The 17040-nt window shown below is 42.9% G+C and overlaps 1 protein-coding gene across 1 annotated transcript in view; it reads left to right on the top strand.

The window, feature by feature from the left end:
- The window catches only part of LOC132396769 (E3 ubiquitin-protein ligase UHRF1-like), a 151780-nt gene that overhangs the window by 123059 nt on the left and 11681 nt on the right, over positions 1-17040 (top strand). The window contains exon 10 of the mRNA XM_059974642.1: positions 1884-1990. Within this exon, the coding sequence (XP_059830625.1) occupies positions 1884-1990 (107 nt within the window). The remainder of the gene's footprint in view (positions 1-1883; positions 1991-17040) is intronic.

Consider the following 17040-nt stretch of genomic DNA (forward strand, 5'->3'; position numbering starts at 1 on the left):
CTCAGTGAGGCCAAGTACACCCATGTGACTAATTAACTTACTAACCTGTTTCTCTTTGGAAAGTGAGAGAAAACTTGAGCTTCTGGAGGGTAACCATGTGGTCATTGGGAGAATGTACAAACTACTTAAAGACAGCAATGGAATTGAAAGTGGGTGGCTGGCAGTGTAAGAGTGTTTTGCTAACTGCTACACCACACTTCTGTCCACTATTATGGAACTAGGTAGGGAAGATATTAGCAATCATTTCTCCCTGTGGTGGGGTGTATAAGACAAGAGGGTGTAAGTGTATGGTGAGAGGATGAGAGTCTAGGAAAGTGAGAGGGAAATTTTGTTCCACACAGAGGGTAAATGGATTCTGAAATGTACTGCCTGAAGCTGTGGTAAAATTTAAATCTCCCTGTTCATGGCCAGTCCAAATGTGGTTCCAACTTGAAGATTTGTCCTTTGGTTGCAAAACTGAACTGATCATCATTATGGATGATCAATCTTCAACACAGAAATATTAAGCATAGGATACAGGGAAACTTGGCTGTGTGGATCCTGAATTGGCTTGCCCATAGAAGGCAGTAGGTGGTTGTAGATGGAGCTATTTTTGCTTGGAAGTTGGTGATCAGTGATGTTCCACAGGGATCAGTTCTGGGACCCCTGCTCTTTGTAAATTTTATAAATGACTTGGACGAGGAAGTAGAAGGGGTGATTTGTAATTTTACAGATGACATGAGATTTCGTGATGGTGTGGATAGTGTAGGTTACAGTGGGACACTTACAGGATGCAAATGTGGGCAGATGAAATTCAACCCAGAAGAGCGTGAGGTGATTCACTTTGGAAAGGTCAAACTTGAAGGCAGGGTACAGTGTTAAGGCAGGATTCTCAGCAGTGTTGAAGAACAGGGGGATCTTGGCATCTACGTCCATAGTTCTCTCTAAGTTGATAGGGTTGTTAAGAAGGTGTATGGTATGTTGTCATTCATTTGTCAGGGATTGAGTTCAAGAGTTGTGAGGTAATGTTGCAGCTATGTAAAACCCTAGTTAGACCACACTTGGAATATTGTGTTTAGTTCTGGATGTCTCATTATAGGAAGGATGTGGAAGCTTTCGAGAGGGTGCAGAGGAGATTTACCAGGATGCTGCCTGGATTAGAGAGCAGGTATTATGAGGATAGATTGAGAGAGGTGACTTGATAAAGGTGTACAAGGTAAGAAGTTTAGATAGAATGGTTAGCCAGTTACTTTCTCCCAGAGCGGAAATGTCTAATATGAGGAGGCATAATTTTGAGATGCTTGGAGAGATGTCAGAGGTAAGTTCTTCACAGAGAATGGTGAACACTTGGAATGCCCTGCCAGGGATGGGAGGGGGCTACGTGGGAGGGAAAGGTTGTGTTAACCTCAGAGTAGGTTAAAACGATGGCACAAATTTGTGGGGTGAAGGGCCTGTACTGTGCTATATTTCAATATTCTATGTTCAAGTTGACCTGATCTGGATAATTTGAACCATCTTTTAATTTGAAACATCTGATAATTTAGTTGACTGAGTTGTCTTGAATTAACACAAATGCTTGCTTATTCAGAATGAATACCCAATTCAACCTGAAGGTGACACAAATAGTTAGGCTCTTTTGGACTCTGTCAGGTAGCTGAGCTGAGCTTCAGATCCTGATGTTATCATTGTCAGTTCATAATATTACTAGATCATACCTTTCCCATGATGTGATTACTGCTAGATCAGAAATTCCGTAATTCTGAGCACATTGACTTAAAATACAGCTGCCTGTGATGCTTCTGCAAGCAAGCTTCTCATTGTACCCGTAGCTAGCTGCACTTGGACACATGACAATAAACTTGACTTGAGAAGAGCTCTGTCGCTGATGTGTTTATTTTTAATAGGATCGAGGCAATGAATTTACATACACTGGAAGTGGTGGCCGAGACCTTTCTGGAAATAAGAGAATTGGGGAACAATCATATGATCAGACTCTCACCAACATGAACAGGTAAGGTTCTTTTATGGATTTTGTATAATACAACCAGGTATGCACAGCAGAGTTCAGTGTGACAATGAGTTCTATTGCCAGGTTACACAGAAATACTGCAAAATATTCACAATTTATTTTGTTTGCAGAGAAATTTCAAAGACCTAATGATTTTGTACTTGGTCTCTCTACTTAAGAAAATGTTATAATTTGCTTCTGGTTGATGAGTTATTTGTCAACTTTTGATTTGCAGTTGTGTAGATAACCACAGCCACTATCAAACTACACATTGCAAAGTTTCACAAACAGTATTTAGGCATATCATAATTAGTCTGTTATGTTTTACTGAAGGATAAATTCTCTCAATGAAATAAGCAAGTGGGGGAATCAGGTTCAAAAATGTTGCTGGAAATAATCAACAGATAATTCGATCTTGATCATATAACCTCCTGAGAGAAGAGTCCTGAGCAAAAAATAGCATTTTGGGTGTTAATATGTTCTTTTCTTTTTAAATCTTATTAATTTCCAAATAGAACATTGAGAAAAAACAAATACAGAGAGCTTGAGAGTACATAATTAATAAGGTGGGAATACAAATGCAAACAGTTGATAACACAGATATAATAACCTCCCAAATTCACTGTATTTACATAAAAAAAACAAAAACATTAACTAACAGCAACTAACCTAACCAACCAGGGGTATTGTATTATATCAGGTATACGCAGTAATGTCAATAACTCCGCACCTCTATCCAAATAACTGAGGGTAATAAAAAAAGGCTTGGGAAAGGTCAATTTAGCTCATATGAAAATGTTGAATAAATGGTCTCCAGGTTCTGTCTTCAAATTTGACCGAAGGGTCAAAAATGATGCTTCTGATTTTTTCTAAACTCAGACAAGATCCAGTTTGGGAAGACAATTGAAATGTAGTTCGGGGTTTTATTTCTTTCCAGTTCAGTAGAATGGATCTTCTGGCCACTAATGTAACAAATGCAATCATCCGCTGAGCTGAAGGGGATAAATAACTATCATCCACCTTTGGTAAGCCAAAAATTGCAGTAATAGGATGAGGATGTAAATTAATACTCAAAACTGTTGAAATACCAAAAATATCTTTCCAGTATTTCTGCAAGCAAGGATAAGACCAGAACATGTGAGTCAAAGGGGCTACTTCAGAATGGCATCGATCACAGATCGGATTAACATGGGAATAAAAACGAGCAAGTTTGTCCTTAGACATATGGGCCCTATGCACCACCTTGAATTAATGGCTATTAAACCCTTCTGATAAGGGTTTAAACTTAAAATTTTTCCCATAATATCAATTGGGCATGAATTCAGGAAAGACTAACATATTATTCAAAAAATTTCTAATTTGTAAATATCTAAAAAAAAATGGGATCTAGGCAAATTATATTTATTAGACAGCTGTTCAAAGGATATGAAACAGTTATCTAAAAATAAGTCACAAAAACGTGTTATACTGCTCGTTTTCCATAACAAAAAGGCTTGGTCCATAACAGAGGGCTGAAAAAAGAAGTTAGATATAATAGGGCTTGATAAAATGAACTTATTCAAACCAAAAAATTTGTGGAATTGAAACCATATTTGTAATGTATATTTAATTATTGGGCTAATTATTTGCTTATTCGGTTTAGAAAGAACAAAGGGAAGCGAAGACCCTAAGATAGAAACCAATGAAAAACCTTGTACAGATTTACACTCCAAGTTTACCCATTATGGACTTTGTATTGCCACTGAGTCCTGTGTCCAAAATATTAAATATCGAATATTAATTGCCCAATATAAAATCTTAAGTTTGGCAAAGCCAAACCACCTTCTTTCCTTAGACTTCTGTAAATATTTTTTACTTAATCTAGGATTCTTATTCTGCCATACATACAAAGAAATTTTATGAGTCAATTATGTCAAAGAAGGATTTAGAAATAAAAATTGGTAGTACTTAAAATAAGTATAAAAATTTAGTTAGAACCATCATCTTAATAGCATTGTCTCGACTGACCAATAACAAAGACAGTGGGGACCATTTAGTAGAGAGTTGCTTAACCTGGTCAATTAAAGGTAAAAAATTAACTTTGAATAAGTCCTTATGTTTCTTATTAATTTTAATACCCAAATAAGTAAAGTTATCTGTAACCACTTTAAATGGTAAATGTTTATAAATCGGCACTTGCATATATAATTGGAATGATTCACTCTTATTAAGATTCAGTTTATAGCCAGAAAAACTACTAAACTGAGCAAGCAGAGATGAAACAGCAGGAATAGATCTCTCAGGGTCAGAGATATATAGCAAATCGTCAGCATATAATGATACCTTATATGTCCCTTCCCCACAGGTAATACCAAAAAATGTTAGGTGAATTATGAATAGCAGTAGTGAAAGGTTCCAGAGCGATGTCAAATAGTAGAGGACTAAGAGGACAGTCTTGCCTGGTATCACGAAACAATTGAAAAAAGGTTCTTTCATTATTGGTAAAAACTGAAGCCAAAGGCATATAATATATTAATTTAATCCACGATATAAATGTCGGGCTAAAATTAAAATTCTGAAGCGTACTAAGTAAATATGGCCATTGACCTCTTATCAAATACTTTCTCAGCTTCCACAAAGAGATAACACATCCTGGGGTTCTAAGTGAAGGAGTATAAACTAAATTAATTTTCTAGTGTTAAAAGACGAATAACGATTTTTAATAAATCCACTGTGGTCCTCAGAGATAATTTGAGGTAGTATATTCTCCAGTCTGGTGGCCAAAATTTTGGGGAAAAGACTTAGAATCCACATTCAGCAGAGATATAGGCAGATATGGTGTGCAGTCAATAGTGTCTTTGCCTTTTTTAAGAATTAGGGAAATGGAGGCTTCATAAAAAGATTGTGGTAATTTGCCTATAGTTAATGCATCCTTAAAAATTTTACATAACCAAGGCGAGAGTATAGAAGAAAAAGATTTTTAAAAATTCGCAGTGTAACCATCCGGACCAAGGGCTTTACCTGAGTTCATTGAAAGAGTAGCCTCTTTTATTTCAACTTCTGTAATGTGTGCCTCTAATGATAAACAATCCTTGGCTGATAACTTCAGAATATTCAGTTTCCTTAAAAATTCATTCATTATGGAGGAATCGTCAGGAAATTCAGATTGATATAAAAAATTATAAAATTCTTGAAAAACTTTGTTTATCTCTTTGTGATCAACCATCAGAGTACCATCTCGTTTACGGATCTTAATAATCTGTCGTTTAACCGAAGCAGTTTTCAATTGATTAGCCAATAATTTACCAGATTTATCCCCATATATATATAAAACTGAGTCCTAGTTTTAATTAATTGATTTTCAATTGAAGAGGATAATAATAAACTGTGCTCCATTTTGAAGTATAACTTTCTTTTTATAAAGCTCCTTACTAGGAGTCACAGAGTATATGCTATCAATTACTTTAATCTTATCAACCAACATAAGTATTTCAGTGTTAATTCATTTTCTGACTCCAGCAGAATATGAGATAATTTGTCCAGGGATAAATGCTTTAAAGGTGTCCCATAATATTCCACTAGAAATCTCTTCTGTAGAGTTTGTTAAAAGAACAAATCAATTTGTTGTCTAATAAAATTGAGAAGTCTGAATCCTGACGTAGAGTAGAAGTGAACTGCCATGGTTTAACACTTGAAGATGAATCAGTTGTCTTAATAGATAGTTTCAAAGGTGCATGGTCAGAGATAGTAATTGAGTCATAGTTACAGTCAATAACAGCTGTAAGTAAACGATGATCAATAAAGAAATAGTCAGTTCTAGAGTAATTATGATATACATGTGAGAAGTACGAAAATTCTTTATCCTTAGGATGTAAAAATTGCCAAATTTCAGAAATTCCAGAATCAACCATAAAGGAATTAATGAGAGAGGCCAATTTATTTGGAAGAACCTGGTTAGACTTAGATCTATTCATCAAGGGATTTAAACAACAACTAAAATCCCCATCCATTATCAACATATACCCGTTTAAATTAGGAGGGGATGTGAATAAATGCCTAAAATATTCAGGACAATCGATATTCGGGGCATAAACATTAACCAAAACAACTTTTTGGCTAAAAAGTAAGCCTGTTAGATGCAAAAATCTACCCTGTGGGTCTGAAATTGTTTCATAATGAGTGAAAAAGGTTGAAGAATCTATGAAAATAGAAACACCTCTCACTTTAGCTTGGGAATTTGAATGGTACTGTCGGCCCTTCCAAAACCTAAAAAAAAGTTGATTATCCTCTTTCCTCACATGTCTCTTGTGCAAAAATAATATTAGGATTAATTCTATGGAATACTTTTTTTTCCATTTAATTGGATGGTTTAAACCATTTGTATTCCAAGAAACAAAGTTAATAGTCTTATGTCTTATCCATATTGCTAATATTTGTCGTAATAGACGCAAAAGTTTAAACAGTAAGTAAACTGGAGTTCGGAAGAAGAAAACAGGTTAACTGAGGAACCGGAAGTTGCTACACTTGACATTTTGGTAGTTTCAAGTCAGCCCATGAAGAAAAATAAGCAAAAAGCAAAAGAAAAAGGGCCCCCCCCCCCACCGACCTGCGGAAACCCAAGAAAAAGCCAGAGAAGGGCCAGCAAGCAGAGAAATAGTAAATTTACCCCCATCTCTCAAGATGGCAGCTCAGAAAAAATATGACAAATAAACACAAACCACCCATATTCGAAAACAAAGGGTTACTGTAATGAGAAGAAAACTCATAATTAATATAAAAAAGAAGGCAAGTTTTAGGAAAAAGAACTAAACCATTAGCGCATGAAACAGGGTAGCATTGTACTAATATTTCAATAAAACACCAGCACTATTGTACAAACACACCCAAACAGATGTGACGTGTCCAAGAAATTAAGGTCTTATGGGAAGAAGAAGCAACATCTCGAAAAAAAAGTTTTAAATACTGAATGCTCCAGCATAAGAGATATAAGACAAAAATAAATTCAAACTTAAAACATTTAGTTAGTAACTTTCAAAATCAAAAGAATAATAATAAAAAAAGTCCCAAAAATTAACCAAAAACGAACGTTTACTTGGACGTATAAGAAGTGGTTGCACTATCATTCGACACGCATGGATCGTCAGATTATGAAGGTCGGAGTCTATAAGCTAATTGTTAGCTTAAAAAAAAGAGCAAGAACAAAAAACTGTTAAAAACCGATAATAAAAATACAATACATTAATCAGCTCATAACAGAAGGATGCTGTTCCTCGAGAAACCTTTGGGTGTCAGCTGGCGAGAATTATTGGGAAGGACGACTCTCAGTTGCGCTGGGAATAACAGCGCTTGCTTGAGACCTTTTCGAAAAAATTCTGACATCACCGGTTTAAAAGCCATTCTTTCCCTCAAGACATCAGGACTGAAATCTTCCACAATACGAAATTTAAACTCTTGAAAGTTAATCATGCCCTTCTGTCGGGCAACTCGAATCAGACGATCTTTAATATGAGCATAGTGAAGACGGAGAACAATTGGCCGTGGTCTTTCGCCTGGAGCTGGCTTCGAACGAGAGATGCGATGTGCACGGTCGATCACAGGAGTGGTATCCAGAACCTTTGGGCCAAACACCTCCATTAAGAATTTAGAGAAGAATTCAACAGGATCACCCTTCTCGACATCTTCCGGGAGCCCGATTATCTGCAGGTTCTGTCTTTGAGATCGATTTTTGAGATCAATAATTTTGGATTTGTAAAGTTCCAACACTTGAGAAGTCGAAGACAACTTTTGTTCCAAAGTTTCAATTCTATGAATCCCTCTGGTGAACGGCTTCGTTGAGATCTGAAATTCTTGCTTCTTGTTGTTCCATTTCATGTCTAAGTGATTTGAGACTTTCATTGACCGTCTTTAAAATTTCCTCAAGTGGGGAGAATTTTTGGGTAAGTTTTTCCTCCAGTTTACCATGCAGAAGTTTCGAGATTGCTTCCAAAGTTAATGGGTCTTTAGTTGCTTTGGCTTCTTTAGCTTCTCGTGCTCTCCCAGCCATTTTAACAAATTGAAAGTGAAACTCAAAAAGTGTACCTTAAATATCAACCCCTTTAGTGTAGGTATAAATAAATGAGTTAGGGGGTGATTGCAGGTAAAAGAATTGGAGCGAAGCCTAATTCATCCTCACACCATGAGTGCCATCTTGAGAGTTGGGTGTTAATGTGAACCTCTGTGTTAGAAAAAAAAGAATGGATGGCATTTATAAAGTGAAGCATGTCCAAGAAAAATAAATTATTTTTGAATTAGAATATACTCGTGAAGAATTATGCTCACGGAACCAGTGTGATATTTGAAAATGTAATTTGATCTTTGTACGTAATATATTCAATTCTACTGTATATTGTGTTTCCTCATTTGAAGGAGAATTTTAATAATATTTTTGTTTTGTGAAAATCAAATCCAAACAACTACACCCTATCCTTGTTATATACAGGGGGTTAAGTTCCTCGCAGTGGATGCATGATGTGAGAATGCATAGTGTGAATAATTACTTAAATGGAGAAAATAGGGATGCGTTCCAGAGGGCTTCCTGAATATGTTTTATATGTAGTTTATTCACATTTTCATACCAATACAACACAAAAGCAGTACCACAGGGCATCATTCGTATTATGTTTCATCAATTTAAGGTAATATTCAACGTAATGTAACCCCCTGGGTCGCCTCAGGCTCGCTCAGCTCGTTTCGTCTAGGGGGAGCAGCCTTCAGCCCCGCCAAACTGGGTAATCAGCTGGTGTGGATGCTGTGTGATGTCCCCACCTCGCCCAAAAAACAGACAGTACACCATATGCGATTAAATGAGTACAATTTATAAAGGTTACTATAACTAAGTGATTAATAACGATACCGTATATATGAAGAGAAAAAATAAAGAAAAGGCGCCAAACTTATCAAAGTCCAAACCACTTCGTGCACAACCGTTGGAGCTCAATTACTGAAGTCTTCTGGCCACCATTCGATCCCCTCCGAACTCCTTGACTCGCAGCTCAGGACCCTCTGAGTGGTCAACCAAGCACATCTAGCTTCATGCCCCCCTCCTCGGAGTACCTCCCGGCCTCGGACCCCCGCTTGGGGTCCGATCCTCGCCTCGCTTATGGCATTGTGTCCTCTCTCTCGACCCCCTTGCGCCAATCTCCCCAAAAGCCCGTCAACAAAAGCTTACATACTCAGAAGAAAGAACATTAATCCCCATTTGGTTTACAAAGGAATACAATTCTCCCAGCACTCTCTCGCAACAAAGAAACATTCCTGCGTTTAACAAAACAAAAGAAGCCCTTTTGATGTCATACACAGTAACAAAGAAAAAAAACCCTTTACAGTAATAAATCAAAGAAAGTTAACATACTAGGGTGTACAGTACTCACCAACAGTGGCAGGTGTGTTCGCTCCGGGAGATGAGTGGATGTTGTGGTGTCGGGATCATATCAAGCACAGCAAGGGGTGAAGAAAGACTCACAGAACTCTTAGAACTCCCGGCAGCAGGAGATGACACCGGTTTGAATAAAGTGGTGAGGGTTGTTTGCTTGGCAGCATTTTGTTTTTCAGCATAATTTGCTTGTAGGGAAGAAGGGTTGGTGGCAGGGAACGACTGAAATGCTGACTCCAGGTCCATGTCTATTGCCATTTGTGCCAAGTGTTCCTACTTCCACCATTCCCTCACCATTTTCAATGGTGAGGGAATGGATTTTCAAAATAGTCTGTTGCTTGCAGCATCTGAGAGATAGTTTGCCGTAAAAAAAATACGCCTTGAATGTGGATCACACCTTGGTTGAGTGGCTGAATCAGCAATGTTGTGTTAGGCGGCAGGAAACACACTGTTATGTTAGAATGAATGCTGTCCAATTGTTTAGGATGGGCTGGCACATTGTCAAGCAACAAAAGAACTTTAAAGGCAAGATTCTGTTCCCAGCAGTAGCGTCGTAGAGCTGTGTTACCTTCAGCTGATGCCGCCTTGTTTATAATTTCCAACTTTTTTTCAAGTGTTAAAGCGGTTCTCTGCCACACGGCTGATGGCCCAGGAAATGACATCGGATGCTTAGGAGGCACAGTTAAATATTTCAAGCACAAACTCACTGTACCACGGGTAAAACCAACAAAAGTTTAAGAGCACAAGATCGCACATCCACACCTTGCCAAAACCAATACGAGACTGGCAGGAGTGAGACTGTGAGGCATGCGCACGTGACCTGCAAGGCTCCTCACATAACTGAGCTTTGGATGCATATAAGGAGACGTTGGTAGAAATAGGTTCCTTGCATAACTGTGAATCTGCACAGTCTGAAGACGCATATAATGAGGATAGGGTATATATACTTTTGATTTCTTATTTGTGCCAGTAGTAAGTGAGGCAGTATCATTGTTCTTACTTTCCCAGGTTAGCAGTGTAATGGAAGGAAGGCATTTGGCCCATTAAACTGATGCAGGTACAATTGTACAGGTCTTTTTGTTACGAACTCCCAATTTATGGACAGTCTATGCACATGATGGACCCAGAAGATTCTGCAGATGCTGGAAATCATGAATAACATACACAAAATATTTATGGAGGGGAGTAAACAATCAATGTTTCTGACTGAGGCTCTTCATCAGTCCCAATGAAGGGTCTAAGTTCTGTGTCATTGATGCGATCTGCTGCACCAAAGTGGAGCCCCATCATAAGGACAAGGCTCATAAAACCTGCTGTTCTCAGCAAAATTGTGCTTATGGTCTGATTCAATGTAAGGGTTGTTTTTCTCCTTATGAGAAACTGTTCTTGTCCTAGAAGTTAAATTGGTTCCTGTATCATCAAATGTTTGCCCTTAAATACACACTGTATTGAATAACTTTCCTTAGATTTTATGCCATTGTGAAATATTGTATATTTCTTCTTCTGGTTCTTAGCAGATTAAATTCAATTTCACATTTGATTTGCTGAAATTAGAATGTCACATCTGGATTACTGTTTTTAGTTTGAGGGAAGTTGGGGTGTGCGCAGAGAAATTAAAGGGCGGATTTTTAATAATTATAGGCTGTATTTCAGTTGCATTACAAGAAATAGGAATACGGCAGCTGTATGCTTCTGTTGAGCTACCATCACTGCACATCTCAGTACATCTGCTATCTTTTAGTAGATTTTGAATGTTGGAATATAAACTTTGTATAGCCTCTTTCACTAGTACTGCATGCACTAGAATATTTATAAGACACGTTATTCTATGATGTGCATTTTCTTATGAGTGTTCCTTAATCATGTAATCACAAATATTATAAAATTAGACCAAGAAATTCTTTCATGTGACAACAGACCAGAACCTAATGAAGTCAGTCAGACCTCATGAGGGATCTCAACCTAAAAGGTCAGTTGTCCTTTCCCTCCATTGATGACCCACTGCATTCTTTTAGCATTTTGTATGTTGTTCCTTACTGCAGCATCTGCAGATTCTCTTGTACCTTTTAATGAGTAACACCAACATTTGTGCTTCATTAAAATTCTTTTAATTACAGTTTGAAGAATTGTAAATATGAATTTGCATTTGTAGAATGGTTTTCATGTATTTTGTTCTGCTTATAAATCCTAAATTTTAACTAGTCGACACTGTGTCCTCGGGAGAGGTTCAATGTTATGTACAATGTCCTGTGTACGTTACTCAAAATGGCTTCTTTTGTTTGTTATGAGTAGGAATGCTTCTTTGTTGGATAAGTGTTTCTCTCGCCGTTGTTTCGCTTTAGAATGGCTGATATGGTAATTGTATTCATTTGTTAATCAATGGGGAATGTTATTGTGTCTTGTGAGGTTGGGAACTTGGGGGAGGGGCTTCACGGGTTTTTGGTGTGAGGGGACTCGGGAGAAAGACGCCGAGGGAGGTGGACGTGCGCTCGGAAGACCACCGAGGAGTCCGGGGTGGAAAACGTGGAAGTCGGAGGCAAGCGACGAAGGGTCGAATGGTTCGATGAACGAGTGCACTAAACAGACTGAACTTTGATAAGTTGGCGCCTTTTGTTTTTTCCCTTATATATATATATTGTATTGCCTAATATTCTTCTAATTTTAGTAAACTCTTTAAAGTGTATTTCATAACGGTATTTGTTGTGGGTTTGATACTGTTGGCGGGCGCGAGGCATAAATTCGATTCTCACAGCACCTGTGCGAACGGGAGGTGGGTTGGTGAGTGGCTGGATCTCCGTTTCCCCTAGACATATACCAGCCTTTTGGGTAAGTGTTACATTTGTGGGGTGCTCATCCCGGATTGGATTGTCAGGGGCTGTGGAATCGCGCAGGCAGCAGAGTAGAGATGGACAGAGATAAGATTGTTTGTTGGTGCGAATTTGAAGGTGTACCGGTGCAGTACACATGCGTAGTGAGCGGAGTGGATTTTCGCGTTTCGGGGGACGCGTTATTGCGGAGCTTAAGTTTGGTAAAAGGTATTGGGCAGGTAGAATTGGTAGCGAGACGGTGTGGTAAAGAGGTGGAGTCTAGCTGGGTGTTGGTTAGTACGAGTGCTGACGTCAGGAGGGTGGAACTGCCAGCGACGGTCAGTGTACCGGGGGAGGAGGGGCTGTGGGGGCTCCACTCCTTCTCCAAGGATGAAGCTGAGGAGACATCGGAGGAGGAGCTAGAGCTAGAGGTGGACCCCCGAGAGGTGGCCGGCACTAGTAAAGGGAGGTGGGAAGAGGGAGTCTTGACTAGGCCCCGCCTCCCAGGTAGGGTGGAAGCCTTGGAGCTGGCAGCCGCACTTAACTCCTCGGTGGGGGTGGCCGAGAGGCCACGGCTGAAACTGGGGGTGTTCTCCGGAGCCAAGCCTACTCCAGACGGGGGGGGTGGACTATGAGACCTGGATCGAGCATACGTCTTTGATGTTAGAGGAGTGGCCAGGCTCGGAGGAGGAGAAGAGGCAGCGATTGGTGGGAAGTTTGAGGGGTTTAGCAGCCAAAACCATCCGGGAGTTGAAGGCTGAGAAGCCTGGGGCCTCTGGAGGAATGCATAGAAGTTTTGGAGGGAGCGTTCGGGTTGTCAGGGGAACCCTGGCTGCTTTTAGCAGAGTTCCAACGCCTGGAACAATGGAGAGGGGAAAAGCTCTCCGAGTACATATTTAGGATGGAGGGGATGCTCTCGGGGCTGCGGCGCCAGGGGGTAGTGAAGGCGACTGACGTGGCTAGCGTGAGGATGAGTCAGATATTCAGTGGCTCTCTGGAGGAGGACAAGGTGGCGTGGACTATCCGGCAGGCTTATAGGAAAGGCCCCCCTCCATCATTCGGGCAACTGATTAGAGAGGTGCGAGAGGAAGAGAGAGCGTTGGGGCGGAAAAGGGGCGCAGGCCTACGAGAGCGATCCTCAGCGATACAGGAAGTGGTGGCTGAGTGGAGGAATGACCACCTCCCCGGGGAGTAGGGAACCCCCTCTGGAGGGGAGGGACAGGGGAGGTACCCACTCTCGGGCGATCAGTGCAGTGGATTGGGAGCGGAAGCCGTCCTGGGGAGGAGGGGCGGCAGGCAGCATGTGCTTTAACTGTGGGAAAGAGGGGCATTTCAGGCGGGACTGTGGGCGGCCGAGGGTGTGCTATAGCTGTGGAGAGGAGGGACACTTTAGGTGGAATTGTGAGAGACAAGGAGTCCCGCGAAGGACAAGCCCCCCCACGACTAAAAAGGGAGAGATGTCGGGAAACTTAGGAGAGGCTCAGTGAGGGAACGGACTGGAGCCTCTGGAGGAACACGTTCCCAGAGATCAGCCGGAAGACCACCGGGTGCCCACGCCTCTATTCTGGATGGGCTGGTAGGACCCCGTGCCAGTGTGGGTCTACGGATAGAGGGAGTTTACGCAAAAGCCGTTCTTAATACGGGATCGCAGGTGACCTTATTGTACCGGTCTTTCTACAACCAATATCTAAAGCATTTGCCCGTAACCCCATTTGACGCCCTGCAGATTTGGGGTGTGAGCGAGGGTGACTACCCGTACGATGGGTACCTATCGGTGAGATTGGAGTTCTCGGAGGGCGATGTGGGAGTGTGCGAAGCTATTGAGATGTTGGTGTTGGTGTGCCCTGACCCGGTGGAAACCGGTGGTGCTGCCCTCCTGGTGGGGACTAACTCCCCTGTGGTGCGATGGCTCCTGGGAACTTGTAAGGAGAAAGGGGGGGAAGACTTTCTGGAGACCCTCTCAGTGCATCCAGTGTTTTGAGCAGTGTTCGAAGAAGGGGTTGCCTCCCTAGGGCTGGACCCGGAGTGTAAACGAGGGACGGTGTGGTGTATGCAGGCAAGGCCCAAGGTGATCCGACCAGGGGAGGTAGCACTAGTGATGGGGACCCCCAGATTCCCAGGAGTGCCGACAGGAGAAGCCCTGTTAGTAGACGCCCCAGACGATCTTGAAGGGGAGACACAATTTCCGCCGGGGGCGCTGGTGAGACTCGAAGTGCAGAGACCAGGGGTGGTCACGCGAGGCGTATAGCTATAAGTGTCAGGAACACCACTGCAAGAGAAATCACCTTTAAGAGGGGAATGTCGCTGGCACATCTGTTCCCGGTGACGGTAATGTCTAGCGCACCAGTGAGGACCCCTAATGGGGAGGGATCGGAGCATCGAAGGGAGCTGACCGCTGAAGCCTTTAACTTCGGGGATTCCCCTGTGTCGCCGGAGTGGAAACACCGGCTAGTGGAGAAGATGCTGAAGATGGAAACTGTTTTTTCTCGGGGCGAGTTTGATGTTGGCTGCTCCAAAAGCACTCGCCACACCATCCGGGTGACGGAGGACACCCCGTTCCGAGAGAGATCCCGGCGGCTGGCTCCGGCAGATGTTGAGGACGTGCGGCAGCACTTGTGCAAGTTGAAGGAGGCCGGAATCATAGCTGAGTCCCGAAGTCCTTATGCATCCCCAAGTCCTTATGCATCCCCAATAGTGGTGGCACAGAAGAAGAATGGGCGAGTGCGCATGTGTGTTGACTACAGGACGTTGAATCGGCGAACTGTCCCTGATCAATATACTGTCCCAAGAGTCAAGGATGCGCTGGCCTGCCTGAGCAGTGCGAAGTGGTTCAGTGTGCTGGATTTAAGAAGTGGGTATTACTAGATCCCGATGAGAGCGGGCAATAAAGAGAAGACCGCTTTTATCTGCCCGCTGGGGTTCTTTCAGTTCGAACGAATGCCCCAAGGCATATCGGGAGCCCCAGCCACCTTCCAGAGGCTCATGGAGAGAACTGTGGGGGATATGAATCTGTTAGAGGTGCTGGTGTACCTGAATGATTTGATAGTGTTTGGATCGACTTTGGAGGAACATGAGGAGAGGCTGTTGAAAGTGTTGGGCCGGTTTAATGAAGAAGGGTTGAAGCTTTCCCTGGACAAATGCCAGTGCTGCAAGTCGTCGTTAGCTACGTTGGCCATATCATTTCGCGAGAGGGAGTGGCTACTGATCCGACCAAGATAGAGGCCGTGACCACCTGGCCGAGACCCCAGAAAGTGGGCACTCTGCGCTCATTTTTGGTGTTCTGTGGGTATTACCGCCGATTCGTGAAAGGATACGCCAAAGTGTGTCACCCGTTGACTCAGCTGTTGTGTGGTTATCCCCCGGTGGGAAAGAAGAGGACAGGGGACCAGAGGCAGGACGCTGGAGGATACTGGAACCCGGCAGAACCTTTTGGCTCGAGATGGGATGATCAATGTGAAGAGGCGTTCCGATCTTTGAAAAGGGCACTGACCCAGGCCCCGGTGTTGGCTTTTGCCGATCCCCAGAAGCCATATGTGCTGCACACGGATGCCAGCCGAGAGGGTCTCGGGGCTGTTCTGTACCAGGAGCATGAAAAAGCATTGAGGCCGGTAGCCTTTGTCAGCCGAAGCTTGTCGCCATCGGAGAGAAACTATCCCACTCACAAGTTGGAGTTCCTGGCGCTGAAATGGGCTGTGGTGGACAAGCTGGGCGATTACCTGTACGGAGCCAAGTTTGAGGTGAGAACGGATAACAATCCTCTCACTTATATTTTGACTTTGGCGAAGCTGGATGCCACAGGATATCGGTGGCTGGCGGCCTTGTCGGTATATGATTTCAGCCTGAGGTACTGCCCCGGAAGCAAGAATGTCGATGCGGATGCATTGTCTCGTCGAGAGCCGGGGGAACAGGAGAGGGACGAGGAGTGGGAGACTGTACCTGCCCCTGGAGTGAAGGCTATGTGTCAGTTTGCTATCACCGTGAAGGCCAAGGGAAGAGGAAGGCTGGAACAAGCCGTGGACCATTTGGGGGTTTTTGACGACGCCATGCCCCTAGCTTACTGTGACCTGACCACACTGCGGACTAAACAGTTGCCGGAACTGAGTCTGGGGGAAGTGACAACTGCTCAGCAGAATGACCCGGGCATTGGCACAGTGTGGAGAGCGGTCGAGAAGGGGGATGGGGCGTTGGCTGAGAAGGCGAAACACCCATGTGTGCCTCTGTTGTTGAAGGAGTGGTCTCGGTTGAAGTTAAAGAACCAAAGCTTGTACCGGGTCACGGCGCCTCCAGACCAACCCCGCTGTTGGCAACTGGTCCTGCCGGAGGAGTATCGGCAGACTGTACTCCAGGCCTTACATGATGATTCTGGACACTTGGGAGTGGAAAAGACCTATGGATTACTCAAAGACCGGTTCTACTGACCCCGGATGAGGGGGGACGTCGAAGAATACTGTAGGGGATGCCGTCGTTGCATCCAGAGGAAGACCCTGCCAGTGTTGGCGGCTCCACTGTCACACTTGCAGAGTGCGGGACCTCTGGACCTGGTATGTATGGATTTCCTGTCAATTGAGCCTGACACCAGCAACACCGCGAATGTCTTAGTCATCACCGATCATTACACTCGCTATGCTCAGGCATTTCCCACTAAGGATCAGAAGGCGACAACAGTGGCGAAGGTGTTATGGGAGAAGTATTTTGTGCATTACGGCCTTCCCAGATGAATCCATAGTGATCAGGGGCAGGACTTTGAGAGCCGCCTTATCCAGGAATTACTGACTATGCTTGGGGTTGAGAAATCCAGGACTACCCCTTATCACCCACAGGGAGATCCTCAGCCAGAGAGGTTCAACAGGACCCTG

Source organism: Hypanus sabinus, chromosome 7 (genome assembly GCF_030144855.1).
Source record: "Hypanus sabinus isolate sHypSab1 chromosome 7, sHypSab1.hap1, whole genome shotgun sequence".
Classification (NCBI taxonomy): domain Eukaryota; kingdom Metazoa; phylum Chordata; class Chondrichthyes; order Myliobatiformes; family Dasyatidae; genus Hypanus; species Hypanus sabinus.